At 42.6% G+C, this 23,976-nt stretch overlaps 1 protein-coding gene across 2 annotated transcripts in view; it reads left to right on the top strand.

Annotated features, from left to right (window-relative positions):
• PDE10A (phosphodiesterase 10A) overlaps positions 1-23,976 on the top strand; it is a 1,332,617-nt gene that overhangs the window by 765,216 nt on the left and 543,425 nt on the right. For both annotated transcript variants that reach the window (XM_069235310.1, XM_069235309.1), the window contains exon 9: positions 6,108-6,166. In XM_069235310.1, coding sequence (XP_069091411.1) covers positions 6,108-6,166 — 59 coding nt within the window. The remainder of the gene's footprint in view (positions 1-6,107; positions 6,167-23,976) is intronic.

Raw genomic sequence — 23,976 nt, 5'->3', positions numbered from 1 at the left:
CACATTGCTGGGAATACTTTGACTGATGAAGCCGCGAAATCGGCAGTGGCTGTTGCCACTGTAGCCGCAGTGACTCGTTCGAGTTCCAAACCAGACACAGAAATTTCGGCTGCCATAAAGGCTACGGCTGATGGCACGTCCTTTCCTAAAGGATTTCCTTCTAAATATAGTTACTGCTTGAATAGTGCGCTGAATGCTACTGTTACAATTCCAGGCATTGGTGTACGTGAATTACCCAATAAAATTGAGAGACCTCGATTAATTTCTGCAGCACATGAGGGGCTGGCTTCTGCACATGCTGGTGTGGCTGCCACGATTTCACTCTTACAGGCTCATTACTGGTGGCCTGGTCTCTATAAAGAGACTAAACAATATGTCCTTTGTTGTGACGTTTGTCAACAAATTAAAGCGTCGTCGGCTAGACGCCCGCAGCAGATGCCCCTTCTGATTTCAAATAAACCATTACAGTGTGTGTACTTGGATCCTTGTGGTCCGCTGACACCAGATAGTGCATACAAATATATATTGGTTGCTGTAGATTCGTGCTCCAGATTTGTGTGGGTATGGCCACAACGCTCGGCTGACACTCGGACTGTTATTAAAGATTTCTGCATCTTTGTCGATACATTTGCAGTTGCGGCTTTTCATTCGGACCAGGGCCCTGCTTTTGCCTCTAAGACATTCAGGGACACCATGGCTTCGTTGGGGGTCCAACTCCAATTCTCGTCTCCATTTCATCCCGAGGGAAATTCTGTTGTGGAGCGTTTAAATCGTGATTTAAAGCAATCCTGAACGGCCAGGATTATAGGTACGGGTCGTGGTTGGCTAGCCCACCTATATGGAGTACAGAGAGCACTTAATAACTTGCCTAGAAGGTCACTGGGGGGTCGTACTTCATATGAGTGCCTGTTTGGAACACGAATGTATGTTCCTGATCTAGATGGTCCTGGTGTGGAGGCGGCAGATACGCACTTTGACATAAATGATCGTGTCACTGTTTTGCAGGATTTACAACAATTCCGTGAAGATAACTCTTCTGCCAGTGCTGCCTCCTCAGGAATTAAGGATGAGTCAGTAACACCTACTGGTTGGATACCCAGGATTGGGGATCTAGTGCGTGAAAAGGTCTTAGTTAAAAAAGAATTTGGTCCTTCTTATCGAGCACCTGTCCCTGTGTTGGGGGTAAGCGGCACGAGAACTGTGATTTTACCGCCGCTGCGAGGGGCCAAAGGAAATCGCTTTGTTTCGATTGATAATGTCAAGTTACAACATGTGGCCGATTCTGCACAGCAGACCAAGAGGGACACCCAGTAGTTCCGGAATCCCTCTCACTACTGGGGAAAAAGTCCAGCTGCAGGTGATTTTCACCGACACGGTTTCCTCTCCGAGCTTGGGGAGGGTGGATGATGATCTTGCGATTGTTCCACCGACGACGATTAATATGGATTCTTTTGATCAAATTGCTGTACGTTCTACTGATGTTTCTGAACGTGTGGTTTATAGCGTGCCAAGGCGAGAGCCTCCATCTGCTTCTTTGTTCACAGTTGCACCTTTTGCTAGAACTGCCTCTGGCTGCTTCAACGACGCTGATAATGATGTGTCTGGCTCCTCGTCCTCGATGTGTTATGTCCACGGTCCACGAAGGATGCTGGGTTCGCTTAAACGCACATATTTTGTTTTTCCTTGGAACTATTTGTGGCTGTTTTTGGCCGTGATGACTCTTTTATTATGGTTGGGATTTGTGGTTACTTTTTTTCTGATAATACATGGTAATTTTCTTCCTGATCGGTCTGACATTGAGCACGTGGAGACTGTGTTAAAACCGCATTTTTCGTCTCATATGGTTCGACGAGACTTGTCCACTGTAAACATTTCTGCAATACCAATTCCGGATGGGATTGTGTGGGATAAAGTAATGTTTGATATATATGGTCCCACTGAATTGGTTCAAATACCGTATGTCCTCAAGTTATCAATGAATGATATTGTTATACCTGGCATTGTTTCTGATGATTGGGATGTAAAGACAGTAGATTCTATGCTAACAGATTTGCAATATTATACGGTCTATGACGATGAAGATGCTTACCAGTTTAGAGATTATCATGGTGACATGTTTTGTTACAACTATTATGGACACCACTTTATTCATAAAGCTAGTAGCCCTAAGTCCATGTTTAATTATGTGCACTGGGAATATTGCTCGACTCCTCCACAAGGGAGTTCGAAAACGTATTATGATAAATTTGCATATTTTTCTGGGCATGATCAATGAAATGCTAAATCTTACTATTTTAAAGTTGCCCCGTATTCTAATAAGCAAATGTTGTTGACCGATACTAAATTACTGTATTCAAATTTGTTTGTATCTAAACTTTCGGTCGAGGGGTATGAATACTGGTTTAAAACTGTTGACTTGAAAAGTGTTTGGGGTTCGAAAAATTGGCAGATGCAAGGCAGGGACACATTATTTAGAGCATGTATTATCCCTGTGCAGATGATTTTCCTCAATGACACAGTACAACAGACTAGCTGTTTGGGCTTAGCGACAATTAGGGAGTTGAATTTGCCTAGTATACCTGTCCCTTCTAAATAAAAAAATTGGCAGCACTATGTGAATGCTACTTTTAGTGAATTTACACATTGGGTCCAGAATGGTACGCTTAACATTTCATTGTTACATCCAGGCGGGTGGTTATTATGGCCTGTAGACACTAATGTGTGTCATCAACGTTTTGTCACCTCTTCAGGGGGGTTCAGGACTAGTAGGGCAGACCCTTGTTACGTTTCACCAAAACATGCTGATATTATAACTACATACAGTGTGGGGAAGCTTTATCAGCAATGGTTGAAGTCATCCACGCTGGATGCAGTTAAGTCACATCTCAAGTTACTGTCTAATGATACTGATTTAGAAGATTTTTTGTCGGGTCCCAAAGTACCACGGAAGAAAAGGTTCTTATACGAAGTTTATAATGAGATTTGGAAGCTTTCACAACAAGAGGCTGCAGCCCGGTTGAGGCAGATTGATCAGGAAAACCTGATGCAGACTTTGTCTGTTGTTGATAATGGCATGCATACCCTTTCTGACCGTGTTTTCACGATTGACAGCATTGTTTCCTCTGCCATTGACATTATTAAATCGGACATGTCTTCTTTATATCATGGGCAGAGTCAGACGCGGTCCATCATGCAGCTGGGTTGGACTCTTCAGACCTTGAAGGCGGGTTGCGTTCCATGGCAGCACGTTCGTGCCAGAGAGATCTTTATCTCTTTTAATTTGACTTGTCAGCAACAACTGATGGCTAAAAAGGAAGCGACATATGTTATGTTGAATATTGAGAAATTGGAGAAACTGCCTTTCACGGTGGCTGAGATTCCGTCAGCTGAGTGGTTGATTCATGGGGTTATTAATTTGCCTATCTCCACTCTGCAATTTACTTCTGGTTTGAAGCACATTCCGGTGGGTAGATATGAACTATTGGGAGACAGTTACATACACGAGGTGTGGGAGCTTCCCTTTCAGTACAGATGTGTTAATGGTTTGAGGGAGGTTTTTCTTAGCGGCAACGAATGTGAAGCTTCTGTCAGCCATTCAATGGTTTGTAAACAGCTGTCCTTGCACGGGGCGTGTAACGCTTCGATTGCTAACTTAGCTTGTTATCTGAAGGGAGTTCCAGTCCCGGTTATTAAAAACACTTTTCAGGTGCTTTCTAACGGCAGTTACATTGTTCTTAACAGCAAACGCTGCTGTGGCATGCGTGCCGGAATAGTTTACATCGTCGTTGTCAACAAGGCCGTTACGTGCTGCGGGAATGTGTTGTTTCCCCCCACTCAAATTAGGGAGGTAGCGGACATCTGGCCTCATATTGCTACTTCCAAGGTTGATTTCGACAAGTTGAGTCGGCTAAAAGCTTTATTGTTTCAAAAGCATGTGGCCCTTACATCTGCTAGCGAGACCTACGCACTTCAGGTGCAAGGTCATCGGCGGAGATACAGTCCCTTTTGAATACAAACTTTCCAAGTCACTTCGGTGAACTTGTGGGACGTATATTTAATGCATCCAGCACTGCTGGTATTGCACATTTTTTCAAAGCCGTTGGTGTTGGTTTTACTCACACCTTCTCTTCCATATTCGGTTTGATACCTTCGGCTATACATTCTATTTTCGGAAGCATTTTTGGGGGTTTCCCGATTACTTTGGCTTTATTGGATGGAGTCTTGGTGGTGTTGCTATTTTTTCGCAATGGCTGTCCCGTCACGACGAGATCCTGTATTGCTGCTCCCGTCAGCGTAGCTGTGTCGTGAACGCATGATGCAGCATTTTGGAGCAACACTCCTGGGACATTTGGAGTGTGACTGGTCTCTGTCATTCAGACCGGTTTTGGATTGTGTGCAACCCGTGTTTCGATGCCTTTGGTGCTCGTTTGAACATGCACTGGCTCTCTGTCTCTCACTGCAGCGCCCTCCAATGGTCGATACTGATCTGTTGATGTTCCCAATTAGGGCTCATTCCCAGACTTGTGCACTACGGATGCGCTTGCTTCGTGAGGCGGTTTATGAGATTCCCTTCCTGGAGGAAGATGGTATTGTCTCTTTCATAGGCCCTGCACGGGGTGCCGCCCTGAATGGTTTTGGGGCTTTGGACCACACCTGCTCCATGGTACTTTGTGGCGTGGATCTTCCGGTATTGACATATATCGAAGTGGAGGAACTCCTGCGTTCTGTTGCTTCTGTTTGACGATTGGATTTTTTCTCTCTTACGAAATTGACACAATATTGAATTTGGTTTTATGGTCACATGTTTCCTAAATTTATGACTTTGTTGTCTTATCACCTTGTCGAAATATATGATTTTATATATTGTTTATATTTGGGGCATCCTTTTATATTATTGGAACCACTTGCTACCGACAAGGGGGAGGGTGTAGTGTGGTCAGTTTTACGTATTCATTGCGCTTTAGCTTCAGGCTTTAGGCCTTTTTTCACTTTGCCCTGAATATATTTTATTCATTTGCTGACAGCTTAGAGCCTCTGTGCACTTTGCTCTACATGCTTTTTATTAGGCTTCGTACTGTTATTTTTCAAATAGCCAGTTCTACGGTGTTGTTTTTTTATTCATATCACACTGTTTTGCCTACTTCAGCACTTGAGTTCTCCATAACATATTTACTCTGTGCTTCAGTCAAGGATACAGTCTGGTACATTGCCGATAGACGTGGTAGGAGTTTAGACTTGGCATTCCTGCGTAGGGACATTTTGTGATCACAATGACATGTTAGTTATAAAATCACTTCATTGTCCCAATACACGGAAGAGGGAGATTTCGACCAGGGAACCACAACTAGACGCTGACTGCCTCGTTGCAGATGCTGAACCAAGATCACAGGTCTTTGCTCAGGTATGAGGGCTGATGTCTCCACAGTGATTCTGACAGGCAAGCTAGAAGCTTAACATGCTGTGCTCTAAATAGAACAAGCAGAACGAGAGTAGAAACTATTAGACAATATGATAGCTTTGTTCTTATGTTTTACTCTCTTGGTGACTATTTCAATCCTACTGTGTTGTATTGTTCTGGTTATTGCGGCTCATGCCTTAATATCTAAAATACAGTCGTTTTATTAGAACATTAAATAAAACTTATACTGTCTTTGTCATTTGTATATGAGATCATATTGGAAATAAGAGAGTTGGTTTGGATCTGAGTGACCACGACTTCCCTGAGAAGTTCCAAAGATGTCATGCGCTCGGCTGCTGAATCATTTCTTCCTCATGGGAGAAATGAGGCACTGCTAGTTAGCCGGAGCAAAAACCGGATTTAGGGTGACAGAGTTCTTTGCACGTGGGTCAGACTCAGACCCCCACACAGTTATCGATCCTGCTGCCTAGAAATCCAGTAGTCTCATTTAGGATAATGAGAGCCCAACCGACACTGTAAAGGATGTCTTGGAAAATGAGCATAATATATTTAGGAAACACATGCTTAACTTATTTACGCTGTATATATGACTTAACATGAATGTGAGACTTGTAAGGTGTTTATTTATGTAAAGAGTAAGCAGTACATATTGTCTTCTAATATCATGCCTGTTTGCATTGCATTTTAGGTCTGCAGGGGCCTTGCCAAACAGACTGAGCTGAATGACTTCCTTCTTGATGTATCAAAGTAAGTATTTTTCTATATGGCATCAAATGATGGTGCTGAAACTGATTGTTCAGTGGCAGACCTTTCCTGGCCACTGATGTAGAAGATACTGATAAGGCCAAACCATTCCTTATTTTTGTGTGTGTACAGGCAGAATAAAAAAAAATATATTATTTGCAAATTCTGTTTGCTATACTTCAACCTTCATTAAGTTATGTTATATTGGGTTTGTATAGCGCGTGGCTGCCCTGAGGCTTCCCAGCGTTTGCAATAGCGATCGTCATCAGTTTAGGTGTAAAGCGAAGGTGTTAAAACAGCCAGGTCTTTAACAGACGACGGAATGAAAATTCATGTCTGGTCTGCCGAAGGGAAATAGGCAGGGAATTCCAGAGCTTAGCACCGAGGAATGCCAAAGACCTTCCTCCACATTTGACTTTTTTTTTATAGATGGTACAACTGCTAGTCCTGCTGAGGAAGACCTAAGGTATCTGGTTGGCTCATAAAAAGAAGCTAAGGAGTGTTGAAGCGGAAGGCCCTTATCATACAGGGATCTGTGGATATAGCAGAGCCTCTTAAACTTCATTCGTTGCTCAATGGAAAGCCAGTGAAGAGCTGCAAGGGCTGATTTGGCCGAATGGTGTCAGGGCAAGTTGTAAAGAAGGCGTGCCGCCGTGTTCTGAAGCACCTGTAGTTTTTTAAAAACATATTTTGGAGAGCCCAGAAACAGGGCATTTCCATTGTCTATCCGGGAGGTAATAAGAGCTTGTACTATGAGCCTTTTGGCAGTGAATGGGAGAACTTTAAAGACTTTCCTAAGGAGTCTGAAAATTCCAGCACAGGTAGCGGATATTTTATTTGCCCGATTATCCATAGAAGGCCAAGGGTCAAACCATACACCCAAGCTCTTGATGTGATTCTTATGAGATGGAAGATCTTCTAAGAGGTCCAAGATCGGGGTTACTTGAGAGGAGAGTGAATGATAACCCATGATCAGTACCTCAGTTTTTTCTCCATTCAGCTTGAGTTTGCACTCCGTCATCCATTTGGATACTGCCTGTAAGCAAGGGGCAAGCTGAGATTTAAAGGAGTCATGAGCGGGGGAGAGAAAAACTAGAAGCTGAGTGTCGTCGGCATAGGACACTATCGATAGACCAAAGGGTTCAACTATTCTAGCCAGTGGGCTCATATAGACATTAAAAAGTGTGGGGCACAGTTGAAGACCCCTGCGGTACTCCCCAGAGGCTCTTGACATTCTCTGGAAAAAAAAGAGCGATTGAGAACCTGAAAAGTTCTACCTTCTAGGAATTGAGTGAACCATTTAAGGGCTTTTCCACTGATTTCAGTTTCCCTCAGTCTATGTAGTAGAATGCCATGGTCCACGTGTCGAAGGCTGCGCTTAGGTCCAGCATCACAATTGCAGAATCCATACCCTGGTCCATTCGTTTACAAGTAAATAACTTGTAAATGCTGGTTGCTGAAAATTGCAGCTCTATTGCCTCAGTTTTTCCTGATTTACCCAAATACTACTAGAACATCTGCAAAAAAAAACACTAAAAAGGGTGTAGCAGAATTTATTTACAGTATGTTGTTGAGCCGTTGCTACTCTTTAACCTATCACCCACTATCTTAAATATAGTTTAGGTGTCATTTCTGCCCAATTGATTATTCTGGTGTGACGTAGATCCAACAGACAACATAAGAAGCAATGTTTGCCAATTAAATACTCTAATGTATGAACCTTCCATATTTTTCTAGGCACTGCATGTTTACAATTTAGCACTGAGTTTTGGGAAGTTTCTATAGAGGAATTAGAAACTGAGTGGGAAAGAAGTAAGAGGCTGACAACACACAAAAGGAGATGAGAGGAATGCTTGCTATTTGCCTCACCAGTGGCAGTCGCTCAGGGGAGCATTCTAAGCCATTGTTCTTTTGCCCATCATGCTCCCTTAGTTTGGACCCAGCCATATGCAAATGAGCCTTGACCTTGGTCCTCATGGGAACAGTCTAGCCCGAATTGCCAGGTCCTCACTGAACCCGAACAAAAGCAACCTAGGGTCTGTTTCGCTCTGAAAAGGGCTCATAATCCAGGTTTTGCTTGGTTCCCGTGTCAGTCAATATGTGACCCATGTCCGGCCATACCCTTGCCACTTAGGCTGGTACATAAAACTCCCAAAACGTGATGGGAGGAATGCTTGCAATTTGTAATTGTATTTGTATAGCTCTTACTACCCCTCACAAGGCGTTGAATCGTTTTTCAGCGAGTAGCACGCTACACCAGAACCCAAAAGGATTAGTGGTTGATTAGTATAGTGAAATATGTGAGTAGTTGGATTGAATAGAACAATGGAGGCATAGAAGAGGGAAGAATGTAGAAAGTATTAATTGAGAGATCATAGTAGTAAGATGAGGTTTGGGATGAGTCAAAGCAGAGATACATGAGGGAAGAATTTAGTAAAGTTGTTTGGGAAATTATAGTAAAGAACTCAGGTTTGGGGTAAAACAGGAGGGACGGAGGAGAGAAGAGTCTAGAAAGGGTTATTTTGAATATCATAGTAGTTGAAAGAAAGGTTTTGGGTGAGTCGGCGTGGAGATAGTGGATAGTCTGCGAGAGGTATTGGGTGAGACAGAGTAATGTATTGGGGAGAGTGATTTTTTTCTCTTGTACAGTAGCAGTATAGTAATAAATAATTAGATACATATTTACATAAAAGGGGAATATATGTAAAATGAAGATAATATATTGAGATTTAAAGTTGAATAAACACCAGACTTTCAAGTGTTGCAGTATTTGGAGGTAATTTTTGTTTTTTATAAATCACTTTTTTAAATTGTATCTTTTCCTCAATGTTTCACTATTGAAGTGCTTGTAGCTAGTTATGATAATATTTACCTATTGTGATATATAAAACAAAGACTCATTATCATCTAATCAAACAACTTGTATAGAAACTGCGATGACCTATGAACATGTTAAGCATAGAATAATATAGTTAGGTGAATTTCTCAGTGACCATGTTTATGTTTTGAGCAAAAAACCCACGGAAATTCAGTAGTTATAGCTAATAGTACTAGCTATTACTTGTGCCCCCGCAATGCACTGCTTATGACTTCATTCATGTATGACATCACTCCTGACATGTTCTGACATCATTTATGGCATCACTCATGACATTATCAAGCATAGGTTTCCCCCAGATTGCTGCATAAATTGCTCTTGCTTTACACGTAGCTTAGACTACTTTAACAATACACCCCGTGGATATGGAAAACCCTCATTGAGTATGGTATTCAATCTGTATACAACTGTTCAGAGAAATTTAAATTAGTGAATGCTAATTCCAAAATAAATATCCTACTACAAACTGTTTTTATCTGTTTAAAACTCCTGACACACACTGATTCTACATTAAGAAAGAAAGTTGATATCCTACAGAGATCCGAATACTGCAAACAGTGTTCCCTTTAAGGGGAGATTTCATTCTATACCACTGTTTGCAAATAGTGAAACTCTCCTTAGAAATACACCACACAGAAGTCGAAAGACTCTACTAAGAACCGCTTAAATTCATTGCAACAGTATTCATTATTTGCCAGAAATAACCAGGGACTGAAGGTGCTAAAGTCCATACTTCCTGCATCCTTCATGCTGTGGTGATATCTTTACAGGTAGGCTGCCAATTTTTTAAGCAAAACAAGCATGCGGTTATAGGCTAGTACCTGGTGCACACACTTTTCTATCTTAAGTATACATTACCACGGTGACATGATTCTCTCCAGTAAATCAAGGCTGCTTACAAAAGTTAGAATCTGCTATGCAAAATCTTTCTCTTGATGGAAACCTTTTCTGCAGAACCAAAAAGTTGTGTGCGTAATGAATGTGGAGCATAATGAATTCAAAACAACTGTCAGTGGCACACAGAGTTACTCTTGAAGGCAAACATTTCTAACATGTTCAATACCTCTGCACAGCTATGGTGCATTAGGAGCACATGCTTTTTGTAAACAAACCCATTAGCTGGACCCAAGCTGTACAACATTACATAGAAAAGTAATATGATAATTACCCACCACTGTGTCAACTGTAGAACAAACATTTGTACACATTGGATGGTGTCATCAGTGAAGTCATAAATGATGTCATAGAACATGTCATGAGTGATATTGCATGTAAGGTTATAAGCAGTGCGTGGTAGTGGCACAAGTTAGTTGCTGCTGAATTTCTGTGTTTATTTTTTTTTTTTTTTAGTTCACAACGTTAACATTGTCACTGAGAAATTCATCTAACTGTAACTTTAGTTTAACTTTTGTTTTTCAGTGAGTTTAGAAGGTTTTATTTTAAACGAACAAGTATTTTTATTACACCCAACTATAACATGACTTCAACCTTTGTTTTTCAGTGGGTTTCTATTTTTTTTTTTTTTTTTTAAAGTAACATAATTATTTTTCTGAGTGTATGTATGATAGAATGACTATAATATATGTTGTGTTTAGATATTTTAATGAAGTATTTTTTTATTGTAACAAAATAGGATATTGTTGACAGTTTGCAAAATTATTTGTAAAATATGAGTATTAAACAGATATTTAATAGAAAATTATTTATTTGCTCAGTTATATGGGGAGTGCATTTGGACACCTACACAACTGCAAGATTACAGACTGGGCCTTATTTATATTATCACACTCCAATCTTCTAACCAGCTTAGATAGCTGAGTTATGTGAAAAGAGCATGGGCAGAGCTCGGTCTACAGTAGTTTTGGGACCCATCGTCCATTCAAATCAATGAGCCCACGCGATTAAACTTGGGTACTGGGAGAAGATAGCTGCACAAAATGAACGATGGGATGAGACTCTCAAGGTGTTTAATGTACAAATTGGTGCCCAAACCTAAGGAATTTCTTGATTACATTCTCCCTTTGCGTGCTCGTACTTTGTTCCTGCAGTTCAGATATGGGATTTTGCCAATTGCTGCTTTTACAGCACTATGGGATTCCTCTAAGACAGGTTCACCAAGTTGTGCTTTTTGCACCTCCACCAATGAAACTAAGGAATATTTGATTTTTTTTGTTATAAGAATGTAACCCCCAGGCATAAAAGACTTGTTCCTCTGTGTAGGTATTTCTCTCCTATTGATAGAGTAAATGCTCTTAGAATCTGTAAGAGTGATTCCTCATCTGTGGTGGTTGTGGAATTTTCCAAATTCTTCTATATGGCGTGGTTTGTCAGGCAAAAAAATATTAACACAAGCTGCAATAAATTGAGGAAAAGGGGAAGATCCTGTTGTGCAAAACACTGTTTTAACTATTTAAGCAGCACATTTTGTTGTTTTTCCCACTAATTAATTGATTGTTCTTTTATGAGATATTGATTTTATTGTTTTGCATTTTTCTTAACAATAATGCGTGTTTGTTCTGTCAATTAACTTTGAAACTGTATGACATTTTCGTAAAAGAATGTTTAGGATAAGGTTGAGAGTATGCAAAATTATTTGTAAAAATGTGAGTATTGAACAGATAAATATTTAATAAAAAATGATTTATTTGCTCAGTTCTTGAAACTCTGATAATGGGAAATGTCACCAGCAATGTTTTTTTTAGGTGTCCATACTCTTGCAAGAGGATCACGCAAGACTCTCACAATTGTAAATTTCTAAGTGTTGTCATCTATTCTATATGGTTATTTATCATGTTTTCGGTTCTAAATAATGCTACTGTATAGTAGTGTATTGAATAAAAGATGGTTGGATCTTTCTTCATATTTTTGTTAAAAGTGATGACTCTCGCAAGATGCTCATGAGAGAGGGACACATAATCCCCTGCGTGGACTCCAAGGGGGCTGTACTTCCTGTTTAGCTCTTGCGATCCACTCCTGAGATCGTAAATTTATAATTAAGTTAATTACAGTGTTTGTGTTATATTCAACAAACTAGAACATCAAACTTGTTTACAGTATGAATTGTGTACTGTTCCATAGAAGATACATAGCAAGGATTTTTTCTTACTGTCTCGTGAGACGCCTGTGAGACATTTGTGAGAGGAAGCACGCCCTAAGGAAGCATTCTAATTGATTACTATGGATGTCCTTATTTAGAAGAAGAGTCTATCCATCCCTTTTGCTTCATTTCACTATTGGACTTTTGTGAGAGTACACCTATTTGGCTTGCTCTCCCCTTTCCTGTTTGACTTTGAACTTAAAGATGTCTTCATCTGATTAAGATGAACAGGCAGGGGCCTCTGCCCCAGCTAAGACACATGAACTACCCAAGGAATCCTTGGTGTAGCATTTTTTTTTTAATGAGGCCAGGTACCAAGAAGGTTTCAGCAAAGTACATAACCTATAAAATTTGCAGGAAGAGTTTAACCGGGGTGGAAAAATAAGCAATATATTATGAGTACCACAGGGATGTGGAGGCAACTAAGGTCTATGCATCCGCAAAGGCTTGGATGGGCAGAGTTAGCTCGTGCTGCAGAGCGAGACAGTTCTACAGGGGTTTCAACATCATTTGCTTCAGGAGATACTGTGCCTGTGTAGGTTCTAAGCGCACAGGGGGACAATAACCCGGTTTTGTTTTTCAATTAAGCCTTATTTTGCTGCTTGTGCAAGCAGATAATTCTTGTCTGAGACGAGCAAGTCTCTCTAGGGCAGATTTGCTCAAGAGCACAAGTGCTCCCTAGGCAGAAGTTGTTTTTTTTTTAATCATATTTTTTTCGTAAGGTTGTTGGTGTTTGTTTAGCACCTCAATGTGTTTGTTTTTGTTGTTGTAGCCTTTTTTAAAAAAAAATTACAAATAAAAAAATATTAAAAATGTTCATAGTTATTGAGAACTGTTAACAAAAACAGCTATTTTTAGAGCTATCCTATAGTTTCATTATCTATGTTGTTTCCACTTTTACACCCTTAGGAAAATCTCTCGCAAGACACTTGCAGGAACCAGCAAGGCAATCCCTCACTTTGTCTGAGGGAGGGGGGCGGGGGGAGCAGTGCTTCCTGTTTGCTTTTGTGAGCCTCTCACAAGATTGTACCACAATTTAAAGCCAGCTGATAGCTAAGCCCATTTTCTATTAAGTAACTGTGCACCATGCACACAGCAGTTGGTCAGAACCTAACTTTTGTAAGTGTCAAAACCCTACCAATTGCATTTATAATTTTGCCACCCTCATGTTCTTTCTCTCCTCATATAACTCCACATAACTCCTGAAGGTTACTCATTCTGCTGATCACTCCTCTAGTGACTGAGATCTCTGTACAGCATCATGTTTCTGATCTGAATTTTCATAGACTGGGCTAGATAACATGCCATTATTTGTGTTATTGACAAGAATCTTGGATTTACTAACTTGGACATAACTTGGATTGGCCATGGAGGTATGAAGTGGGATCAATTGTTACCAATGGTTAAGAGCCTTTTGGATTGTGAACACCCGGATCTGATGATAGTGCACTATAGGAGAAATGACCTAGGCACTATCACAGGTGTTGACTTGAAATCCAAATGAAGGAGAACTTTCACAATTGATGTCTCTCTTTCCTCAAACTGCCTTTGTGTATTCTACTCTGTGCCGAATGGCAATGGTCAAAAAGTTTTGTCCTAAGATTGAGAAATCCTGGAAGCATGTCAAATAAAGAGAACAGGATCTTCCTTAATAACCTCAAGGAATTCATCCAGTTCTTTGTGTAACTGAACATTACACATTGTCAAATGCAAAGGCTCTGTTCAGAGATACCCTGTTGCAACATTGTGATTATTTTGTGGTATAAGTTGACACCCGGGAGAGTCTTGTGAAAATGGGAGCACACAAATGACTGCTCTAACTCATGCATTTGTCCACCTCTCGCAAGAGTCTCACAGGCTCAAAAATTCAAACTATAGTTAATGCATAATAGCCCTGTATCATACGGTGTGTGTATAAGACTGCGCAAGCACACGAGCCTCTGTATTAAAACCTTTCTCTTGAGAAAGATTTGCTATACCCCACTACTTCTGTTTTTTAATAAGATCCCACAAGAGTATTGTGAAATCAACAGTTTTGTTGGGGGGGTGACATTTACACTTAATTTCAATCCCTAAGTCTCCACGAGTAGTGTGTGGGGAGGAAGTGGCTTCTAAAATGAGACCTTTTCACTGTATGACAGGAGTGCATAGTAGGGTGTGAAGAGATGCTGAGTTCTTCACTGACGCCTCTACCCAGGGCAACAAGTATGTATAGTAGGGTGTGGTGAGACACCTTGCAGCAAGATTTTGTGTACACCAATACATTTTTTTACTATCATGCAAGAGGATTGCAAGATCATAAACTTTTTTTAGGGGAAGAATTTACTCTTTTCTTTATTACAGTACTTATGCCTTATACTCTCAATTAGTAGGGTGTGGGGAGAAAGACTCTCAAACGAGACATTTTCACAGTATGACAGTGTATAGTAGGGAAGTAAAGAGACTGCAATCTCACTGGCAGCTCTCCACAATCTGTATAGTAGAGTATTGGAAGAGACTAGCCTCTACACTGACCTTTTGCATGAACTTAACTAATGTGAAGAGTAGGGTGTAACGAGACACTTCCTCTTCACTTGCACCTTTTCCTAGGCTCACTAGTATTTACTGTGCGGGTAGGGAAGATACCCACCTCAAATGTAAGACATTCAATGGCAAGTATAACAAGTACTGGCCTCTCCTCTGAGACTTCTCCCCAAGTAAATAACCATATATATGCTGACAGATAAAAATAGTAGGCTGTGGGGAAGAACTGCCCTGTTTGCTGACAGATCTCTCTTGAATCATAGGTCTTCATAATACACTGTGAGGAGAGACTGGCCGCTCTCCTGTGACCTGTGTCTTGGATGATGTCCACATTAGACTGTGAAAAAGGGCTTACCTTTCTGGTCACAGCTATCGCCAGGATGACAGATGTACAAGTAAGGTGTAGAGATGAAATTAACTCTATGAAGGGAAGTCTTTCTTGCATAACAACTATAGAGACTATTGTATGGAAACACAGTACCCTTTCAACTGAGACATCTCCCCAGAGTAACAAATGTGCAAAGTATATTGTGGGTATAGACTGTTCTCTCTGCATATACCTCTCTTCATCGTGATAAATGTCCATAGTAGAGTATAAAATGGAGTATCTTTCCTGTTGAAAGCTGTGTGTTGCACAACTGGTCTCCATAGTTTATTATGGGAATATACCTCACCTTCAGACACCTCCCAGTGGCAAAAGTCATACATAATACTGTGTGCGCAGCAGGTAATAGGAGTGCGTATTAGAGTATAAAGCAGTGGAGGCTCCTCCGCTAGGGCGGAGGAGCATCGCTCACCCCCCGCCAGCAGCAACTGCTGCAGATCCTTTCACAAGAAAAGGATAATAAAACATGTTTATTATCCTTTTCTTGCAAAAGGGGTGGGACCTTGTGGGATGACCCTCATCTCTCAGCCCGACCCTCTTTAACGTTTACATGGCTCCGCTCGCAAATATTGTCCGATCACCCAACCTCAACATCGTCTCATACTCCGATGACACCCAGCTGATCCTCTCCCTCACCAAGGACCCCGCCACCTCCAGAACCAAGCTCCACGAAGGAATGAAGGCCATCGCCAAATGGATTAAGAACAGCTGCCTGAAACTGAATTCTGATGAGGTCCTCATCCTCTGCTCCACCCCATCCACCTGGGACGACTCCTGGTGGCCTGCCACACTGGGAACCCCACCCACCACACACGCGACCTGGGGTTCATTCTGGACTCATTGCTATCAATGACCCAGCAAGTCAACGCCGTCTCTGCCTCCTGCTTCAACACCCCCTGCATGCTTCGAAAGATCTACAAATGGATTCCCACAGGAACCACAAGGATGGTCACCCAAGCCCTCGTAATTTGCAGACTGGACTACAGCAATGCCATCTACGCAGAAACCACAACCAAGCTCCGGAAAAGACTGCAACGCATACAGAATGCCTCCAAGCGACTCATCCTGGACATCCACAGCCACATCACAGCCAACCTGAGAGACCTGCGCTGGTTCCCCGTTAATAAGAGAATCATGTTCAAGATCCTCACCCACGCTCACAAAGCATGGACAACACCGGACCAGAATACCTTAACAGATGGCTCTCCTTCTACACCCTGACCCGAAAGCTTCGCTCCGCTACCTTGCCCTCGCCACCGTTCAACGCATCCACAGAACGACCGCCGGTGGGAGATCGTTCTCCAATCTCGCCGTCAAGACGTGGAACACTCTTCCTATCCACCTGCAACAGACGCAGGACCTGCTAACCAACACCTCAAGCTATGGCTGTTCGAGCAGTAGTAGCACCCCACCCTCAGCGCCTTGAGACCCTCACAGGTGAGTAGTGCGCTTTACAAATGCTATGATTGATGACCTGGACGAGGGGAGTGCACTCCCCTCAGAGCGCATGTGTGTTTGGTCGGCAGTCACAGGCCGGCCAAACACACATGCGCAATAGGCTGTCTCCAGCCCAGCAATTGTGTTGCTTGGCTGGAGAGAGCCTGCACAGGCTCCTGTCTGCCTGGGAGCACCCTGCCAATGCTGAAGCTGCTCAAAGCAGCGTCAGGATTGGCGCAGGGCAGGCTGGGATGTCAAGGGAGAGGAGTTAAATGTAATTATTTTTGATTTTGATTTTATTTTCTTAATTCGCCCCACCCCCAGTTATACTCGCGAGCCGCGACTCGTATAAAGGTGCACTTCTCTCGTAGGGGATTTCCATGTAAGCTGTGAATATTCCCCGCCTGTCTGCGGGGACCCCGGAGCACTTTTTCCAATATAACTTCTTAAGTGTCCATGTTCGTCTTACTTCAGAAAGGCCTGCCAAACCACTTAAGAATGTTCATATGCAGCCTAGGGGAAAGGCTACAGTGTCCAAAATTCTTTATCCAGTCTATCTTTAAAAGGGACAAATTTGTGATGTCTGCATTTAAATGCCTGAATGAGTGGCACATTTTTCAGAAAAATTCCTTCACAATCTATATATTGTAAAGCACTGATGAAGAAGTGCAGGGCAATGTAGCCCATTAGCTGCCATAGTAATGAAGAAAAAGGTGAATGTGCCTTTAAGAGGAGCCAGTCCTCCAGTATCCCATCATGCCTAGAGAGAGGCAGTTACCTCGGTTCTTTTTTTTTTTTTTTAGGAAGTCCTAGCTGAGAATGGGGAGGCGGGAGGGTCGCTTATGACTATCCTAGAAATACCCCTACGAGAGAACTGGAGTTACAGGTAAGAAACTATTCCTTGTATTTCCATGTATAGTCATGAGACGTGAATAGAATAGCAAGCTCATCCCAAAAACCGCGTAGCAGTAAACAGGACACTCATGAAATAAATTTTCAAGCAAAGAGGTTCCTGAGAGAAGCCTGTCCTACTTGAGCATCTGCCCTGGCATCGGAGTCCAGACAATAATGCTTTGTAAAGGTGTGAACAGACCTCCAAGTCACAGCTCTACAAATGTCTGCTAAGGGAACATTTCTCATTAAAGCAGTCGTTGCGGACTTGCCTGTGGTAGAATGCGCTTTTGGTCTGCCAGCTAGTGTCTTGTTAGCTAGTTGGTAGCAAAGTAGAATACAGGAGACAATCCATCTCAATATTGTCTGTTTGGAGGAGGCCAGACGGTACAAAGCGGACCATACTTAACGAACAATTGTGAAGATCTTCGGAGAGATTTGGTCTTATCTAGGTAACATTTTAAAACCCTCTTTACATCTAGAGAATGGAGAGCTCTCGCTGCTGGAGTAGATGAGTTTTGAAAGAAAGTTGGTAAGGAAATCTATTGGTTGACATGAATATCAGAATTCCCTTAGGTGGGAATTTAGTATGTGTATGAAGTAGTACCTTGAAGGAGTGAAATACTGTGTAAGGTTCGTGGGTACAGATGGCCTGAATCTCGCTAACCCTTTGTGTTGATGTGATTGCCACAAGGAAAGCAGTTTTCCAAGTTAGATGTTGGAGAGATGCCTTGTGTATGGGCTCAAATGGAGTTTGCATGAGCCTCGAAAGGACCACAGGAGTTACAGGTAAGAAACTATTCCGTCTCTCTGTGCCAGTATCTCTCCCTTGTATCAGAGGTCCCTACACTACATTGTGGACAAGGACTGAAATCGCTACTAATACCTCACTGTTGCATGACAAGTCACCATAGCTGCATAACAAAATAATTGGCTTCTCCATTACCAAGTGTCTCTAGACTAAAATATGTGCATACTACCATGGAGATATGTATACTTGCTGCAGCATATTTACAGCCCCTTGGTGAATAGTGCAATATAATGAAATTGACATTTATACTAAGTATTAAGCAGAGAAATCATAAGTAACTTAGACTGTTTTGTTGCAGTACAAAGGTTTCATCTGATAGTGACATCTACCCACAGGTTCCTTACCTTCTCCCCTACGTGCCAGACTGGATCCAGAAATTTTTCCAGCAGTACTTCTGTGGTTGAGAAAAGGGCAACGTCCACCAGATGTGACGTTGACGGAGTCCATATAATCCCCTCTCTGATATGCTGAGGTCAGTTCCTTATTTTCCACGTTACAACGCGGATCCTGATCCATATCCCTTAGACACCGGCCTACCCCCGGGGTCCCGGATTGTCTTCTTCAGCACCCAACTACGAGGAGTTTTGTGGTGCAGGCTGTCACGGCCTCTTCTGACCCCAGTGTCCCGACTATTATCCCTCCAGACAAGGATTCCAGATGGCTGGAAACTTGTTGCCGAAACATTTTCTCCTCAACCAGCTCAGCCTGCGGTTGTTAAACACTGCTTGTATTCTGGACTGCTTTTCCCATGCATTGTGAGACACAGTGGCACACCTGCTACCCTCTCTTATAAAGGAGACATAGAGCGAACGTGCCCAGAAACTACAGGATTGGAGAAAGGCAGATAGGTTTGCAATAAAGTGTGATATGGATACCATGGATTCACTAGGTCAAGCCATAGCTTATTCTGTAGTGCAGCGCCGTCATGCCTGGCTTTGTCACTCTAGCTTTTCAGAGGCTGTCCGATCCACTCTGGAAGACGTGTCCTTTGATGGCGCCTTCCTGTTTCAGCTCCCTTTTTTCACTTTCAGTCTGAACCATTCCACCTTATGGTGACACTGGTGCAATGTTCCTGCCTTTTGCAGATATTACTATTTTTCTTAAGGCTGTGAATGAGCTTTTCGTTGTTGCTATCTGGGAGGTATATTCTTTGTGGCCCTCAGTGGGTTTAGCACCTGTTGAAACACGGTTTTATCTTTTTCTCGAAGATGGACTACATGCCCAAGAGATAGTTACCAGTATGGTATGTTCCTTGCTCTGTGTAGAGCATCTTCAATATGCCATAGGTGTTACCGTATATCTTTGTGATACTTTTGGTATCCTTTCTAGGGAGCTTATAATTATAATTTTCTAGGAGCTTTTGTGCATGGCTCACCGCTTGCACAAGTGCCTACATATGGTGAATCTTGTTTCTCGTTGCTTTAATCTTGATTTAATCCTGGAGCATTACTTATGCTTCTGTTTCTATTGTTCTTCTCATGAGAAACTCTTACTCTCCCCTTTGAAGCAGTGGGACAAGTGGTATCGCCATTCCACATCTATGGGTTCTTGCACTTTTTTTTAAGCAAGCTACTCTAGCTATATGTCAGCAGCATGGGCTCTTACCACTGTTATCTCCTGCACCGGTGGTACATGGATGCAGATTCCTTCTTGTGTCTTTGCAGGTCATTCTCACAGAACTTTTCTCTTGTGCTGACAGTCTTGTTGTCCTCACACTGCTTCTTCACTGCAAGATGTGTGATACCTTATCGCCTAGAAACAAGGTCCTGTGTCTTGGCTGCTACAGACCCCTCTTAGGCAGGAGGCCATACACCACCTAGGGCCTCCAGGCGTTTACATCTTTATTATTGGGTGCTGCCATCTTCTGTGTTGATGGCTATCTTCTATCTTACGATGGATATCTGGTAGCTAATGCATGTTCTTTGAACTTTATGGTTCATTTCACTCTATTCAACAGGGTGTCCTAATATGTCTAACTCTCCAAGGGAGTTACAATGCTTGTGTGTTCTTGTTGGGGATTCCTTACTTAATAAGGGAATACCTCCCTCTTGCTGTGTACCTTACTTCCTTTGAAAAATGCCCATAAACGTTAGTATAGTGGAGACAGTAGGTGTGCTTTGTCTTGTACCTTCCGGGGATTTTAATGTCTCCTATTTCCCGTTGGAACACCATTTCCTATAATCAACTATTGTTGCTCTTCTGTAGGTTCACTTTGTGGGGTCTTGATTTAAGGGGACTGTGTATTCTTTGTTTGGCCCTGTCCTTCATCCAGGCTATTCACACCTGCTGTCTTCTATTAAGCTTTGGATGTCAGTGACCTGGTTGTGGGCTACTCAGTCTCTTGGCATTGATTTAACTGCTTCAGCAGCCTTTACTAGGGTGTGTGATGTGATGTGCTGCTGTCCTGGCCTAGCAGTCGAAAGAAGACAATTAATAAAACCAATGGCATTGGCTCAGGGAGCTCGGTCCTGTATTGAGGTATCCAACCTTTGCTTTTCACACTCTGCTCCCTGGGCTTTAGCAAGATGTGCAAAATGTGTGACAGCACACAGGAGGGCGCTAGCCCAGGTAGCAGAATAGACGGCAGACCACATTTTTAGTCTTTTATTTCTTTCATCGTTTTAAGTTTAAATTGTTTTAAAATGATCTTGTTTCACATGGGTTCTGTTACTTGTATTTGTAATGGTTTTAAGTAACTGGTCAATAAATTGAGAATAATGACCCATCAACCTTGATTTGCTTATTAATGAAGGGTGTAAATGCCTCCGTGTACTTCTCTCCCTGCACAAGGTCAGAGGACGTGAACAGTACTGTGTGGGCCACAGAGGAGTGGGTCAGCTAACTCTTTCTCCTGGGTCATGTTCCCACATTTTTTAAAAATCCATGTTCCTTTGAGCAAGGTCAGAGGGTTATTTACCATGCCTTTTGGCAGGACAAGTTTGAGTTTGTTGTAAACCCGCTCTTCTTCTTGTGTAATTCAAAGGGGGCCTGGGTGGCACAATGATGTAGATAATTTACTCCTGTGTGGCCCACAGAGTGCTGGGTGGCTAGCCACCTTGCACCCTCTAGTGTGCCCTGGTGGTCAGGAAGCAGGGTCACATCTTCTTCTTTTCCTTATTCATTAATCCCACCATTTCTCTTCAGCAAGATGAAGTTGAGGGGTCATTTTCCCTTCCAAGATAAGGAGTGCAGGGATGCGAGCGATACCTCTCACTTTTAGCAAGGTGGATAATAAATTTAGGAGACAACCCCTTGCCCTCTGCCCTTTCTGGAGGCAGATGATAGTCATTTTGAAAGGCGGTTCCCTACGGGGTGGAGGGTCTTACCCCTTCTCGCAGCAAAATTATCATCAAATCATTCCAAAGGTTCACAATCATTGGGTGAAATTGTATTTTTGAAGAACTCAATGAGCCCGGTAATTGGGGAGCGTTGACAGAAATTAACATGCATGCTAGACCTATTAGTTATGCCAATGATTTTTTGAATATAGAAAGATTAGCCTGTGCATTGGGGAATGTTAAAACAAAAACATCCCAACAACCCCCAAACTAATGATTTGTTTAGGCTTACGTTTTGAGTTACAGGCCACATCCATTGGCTTTGCTAATGTTACAGGTTAATTACAAGTTATATTCATATAATTACACCTCTGTATAATATCACCTAACTACAGAAACTAAAACAAAGATTAAAGCCGACGGGAACAGAGGTTATTTAAATTTACAATGCAACAAGCTTCAGGACAGCAGTAGAAAATGTCACCAATACCCTTATCAACACGGGGTCAACTCCATTGATACACAGAACAGTTTCTTCACTGCAGTATTTTTATCTGACGCTCTTTAAGAGGTTTAAACAGTGTTTAGGCTTTGATAATAAAGCAGGATATGAAGCCAATAAATGCTGATAAGATTCTTGTCTTAAATCACGCAGTATGTAACTGGGTGAAAAGAAATCCATGATGTGGCCAAAACAAATTACCCCAAATATAAGTAGGTCGATGTTGATGTGATTGTTTGAAAATAGCAGCTAGCCTTTCCAGGGTATTTTTGAGGGATACGTAGAAGGTAGATGCAAGGCTGCGATACGGAGTTTAGCCTCATTGAGGCTGCTGTAGACAAGGGATGGGAGGGCATGCACCAAAGATGTGTTGTGCAGTGGCGATTCCAATGGGCAGCATTGCGATGCAGGTCTTTGCGATGGGTGCAATCCACCCAGCAGCGCCAATGCTTCTGTTCCTCTGGATCCACAGAGGCTAGCAGAGCACCTTAAGCCCACTTCCAAGATTTCAGACCTGGAGTGGCACCACTTGACAGGGTAGACTCACAGAGGGCAGATCCAGGTTCAAGTGCAAGGTTGTTGGAAGCCTGTTGTGTCCCTGAGGCTTCAGATAAGGAGGCCAGCCAACTAGCCCTTGGAGTCACTCTGGGTTCTGAGTTCGAGATGCAGGTCCATTCCTCCCCCAGGCAAACGGCAGCATGCAGAAGGTCAACACAGCAGGGCAGTAGTCCTTCAGGGTGGCAGTCCTTTCAGCAGTACAGCAGTCGTTCCTGGCAGTATCCTCAGGTCCAGAAGTGTACAGAAAAGTTGGTGTATGAGGTCCAGTATTTTACTCAGTTGTGCCTTTGAAGTAGGGAGAAGTCACTAGAGGCATGGTTTGGAAGTGAACAGAGGTGCCCTACCTTCCTAGCCCCTGCTCCAGACTACTGGGATTATGCAGCCCTTTCTATGGAGACAGGAAACAGCCTATTAAGTGTAAATGGGGCTGGGCGCAGCTCTTCCCTCCCATCCTGCCAGTGGTGGCCTATCCAGTCACACCTAAGCTTTCTATTGTGTGTGGCTGATGAGGTGGAAAAACAAAGCCCCGCTGACAACTACACCCTGTCACGTGACCCAGAGACAGGCTGCTGGCACCAATTGGCTAAGGCAAGAAAACAGCAAATTTCTAAAACTGGCATTTTCAGAATTGTAATTTAAAATCAGGCCTCGGCATAGGTTAGAATTTTTCAGTACAATTCCAGAGACGCCAAACATGAACTAGTCACCTGTTACCATTTGGAAATTACATTTTTAAAATGTTATAAGGTAACACCAATGTTAACCTGTGGGGGATATAGGTGTTGCAGTAGTGAAAACCAAATGTGTTCAGGGCCTACCCTTGGGGTGACTTGTATGTATTAAAAAGGAAGGTTTAGACCTGGAAAATGGCAGGTTGACATAGCAGTTTAAAAACTCACACTCACTCCCACACACTCTCGGGTACACTCTCTCTGGCACACTCTTACGCGCACTCACGCACACTCTCATGTACACTCTCACATGCACACACACACTCTCACATACACTCTCTCACACACACACACACACACACTCTCACACACACTCTCACACTCACACACTCTCACACACACTCACTCTCTCTCTCTCACACACACACACTCTCTCACACACACACTCTCTCACACACACACTCTCTCACACACACACACTCTCTCACACACACACACTCTCTCACACACACTTCACACACACACACACTCTCACACACACACACTCTCACACACACACACACACACTCACACACACTCACACACTCACACACACACTCTCACACACACACACACTCTCTCACACACACACACACTCTCTCACACACACACACTCTCTCACACACACACACTCTCTCACACACACACTCTCTCACACACACTCTCTCACACACACACACACTCTCTCACACACACACACACTCTCTCACACACACACACTCTCTCACACACACACACTCTCT

This window comes from Pleurodeles waltl, chromosome 5 (assembly GCF_031143425.1).
Source record: "Pleurodeles waltl isolate 20211129_DDA chromosome 5, aPleWal1.hap1.20221129, whole genome shotgun sequence".
NCBI lineage: Eukaryota > Metazoa > Chordata > Amphibia > Caudata > Salamandridae > Pleurodeles > Pleurodeles waltl.
The sequence above is the reverse complement of the archived record's forward strand: the minus strand, read 5'-3'. Positions and strand labels throughout refer to the sequence as shown.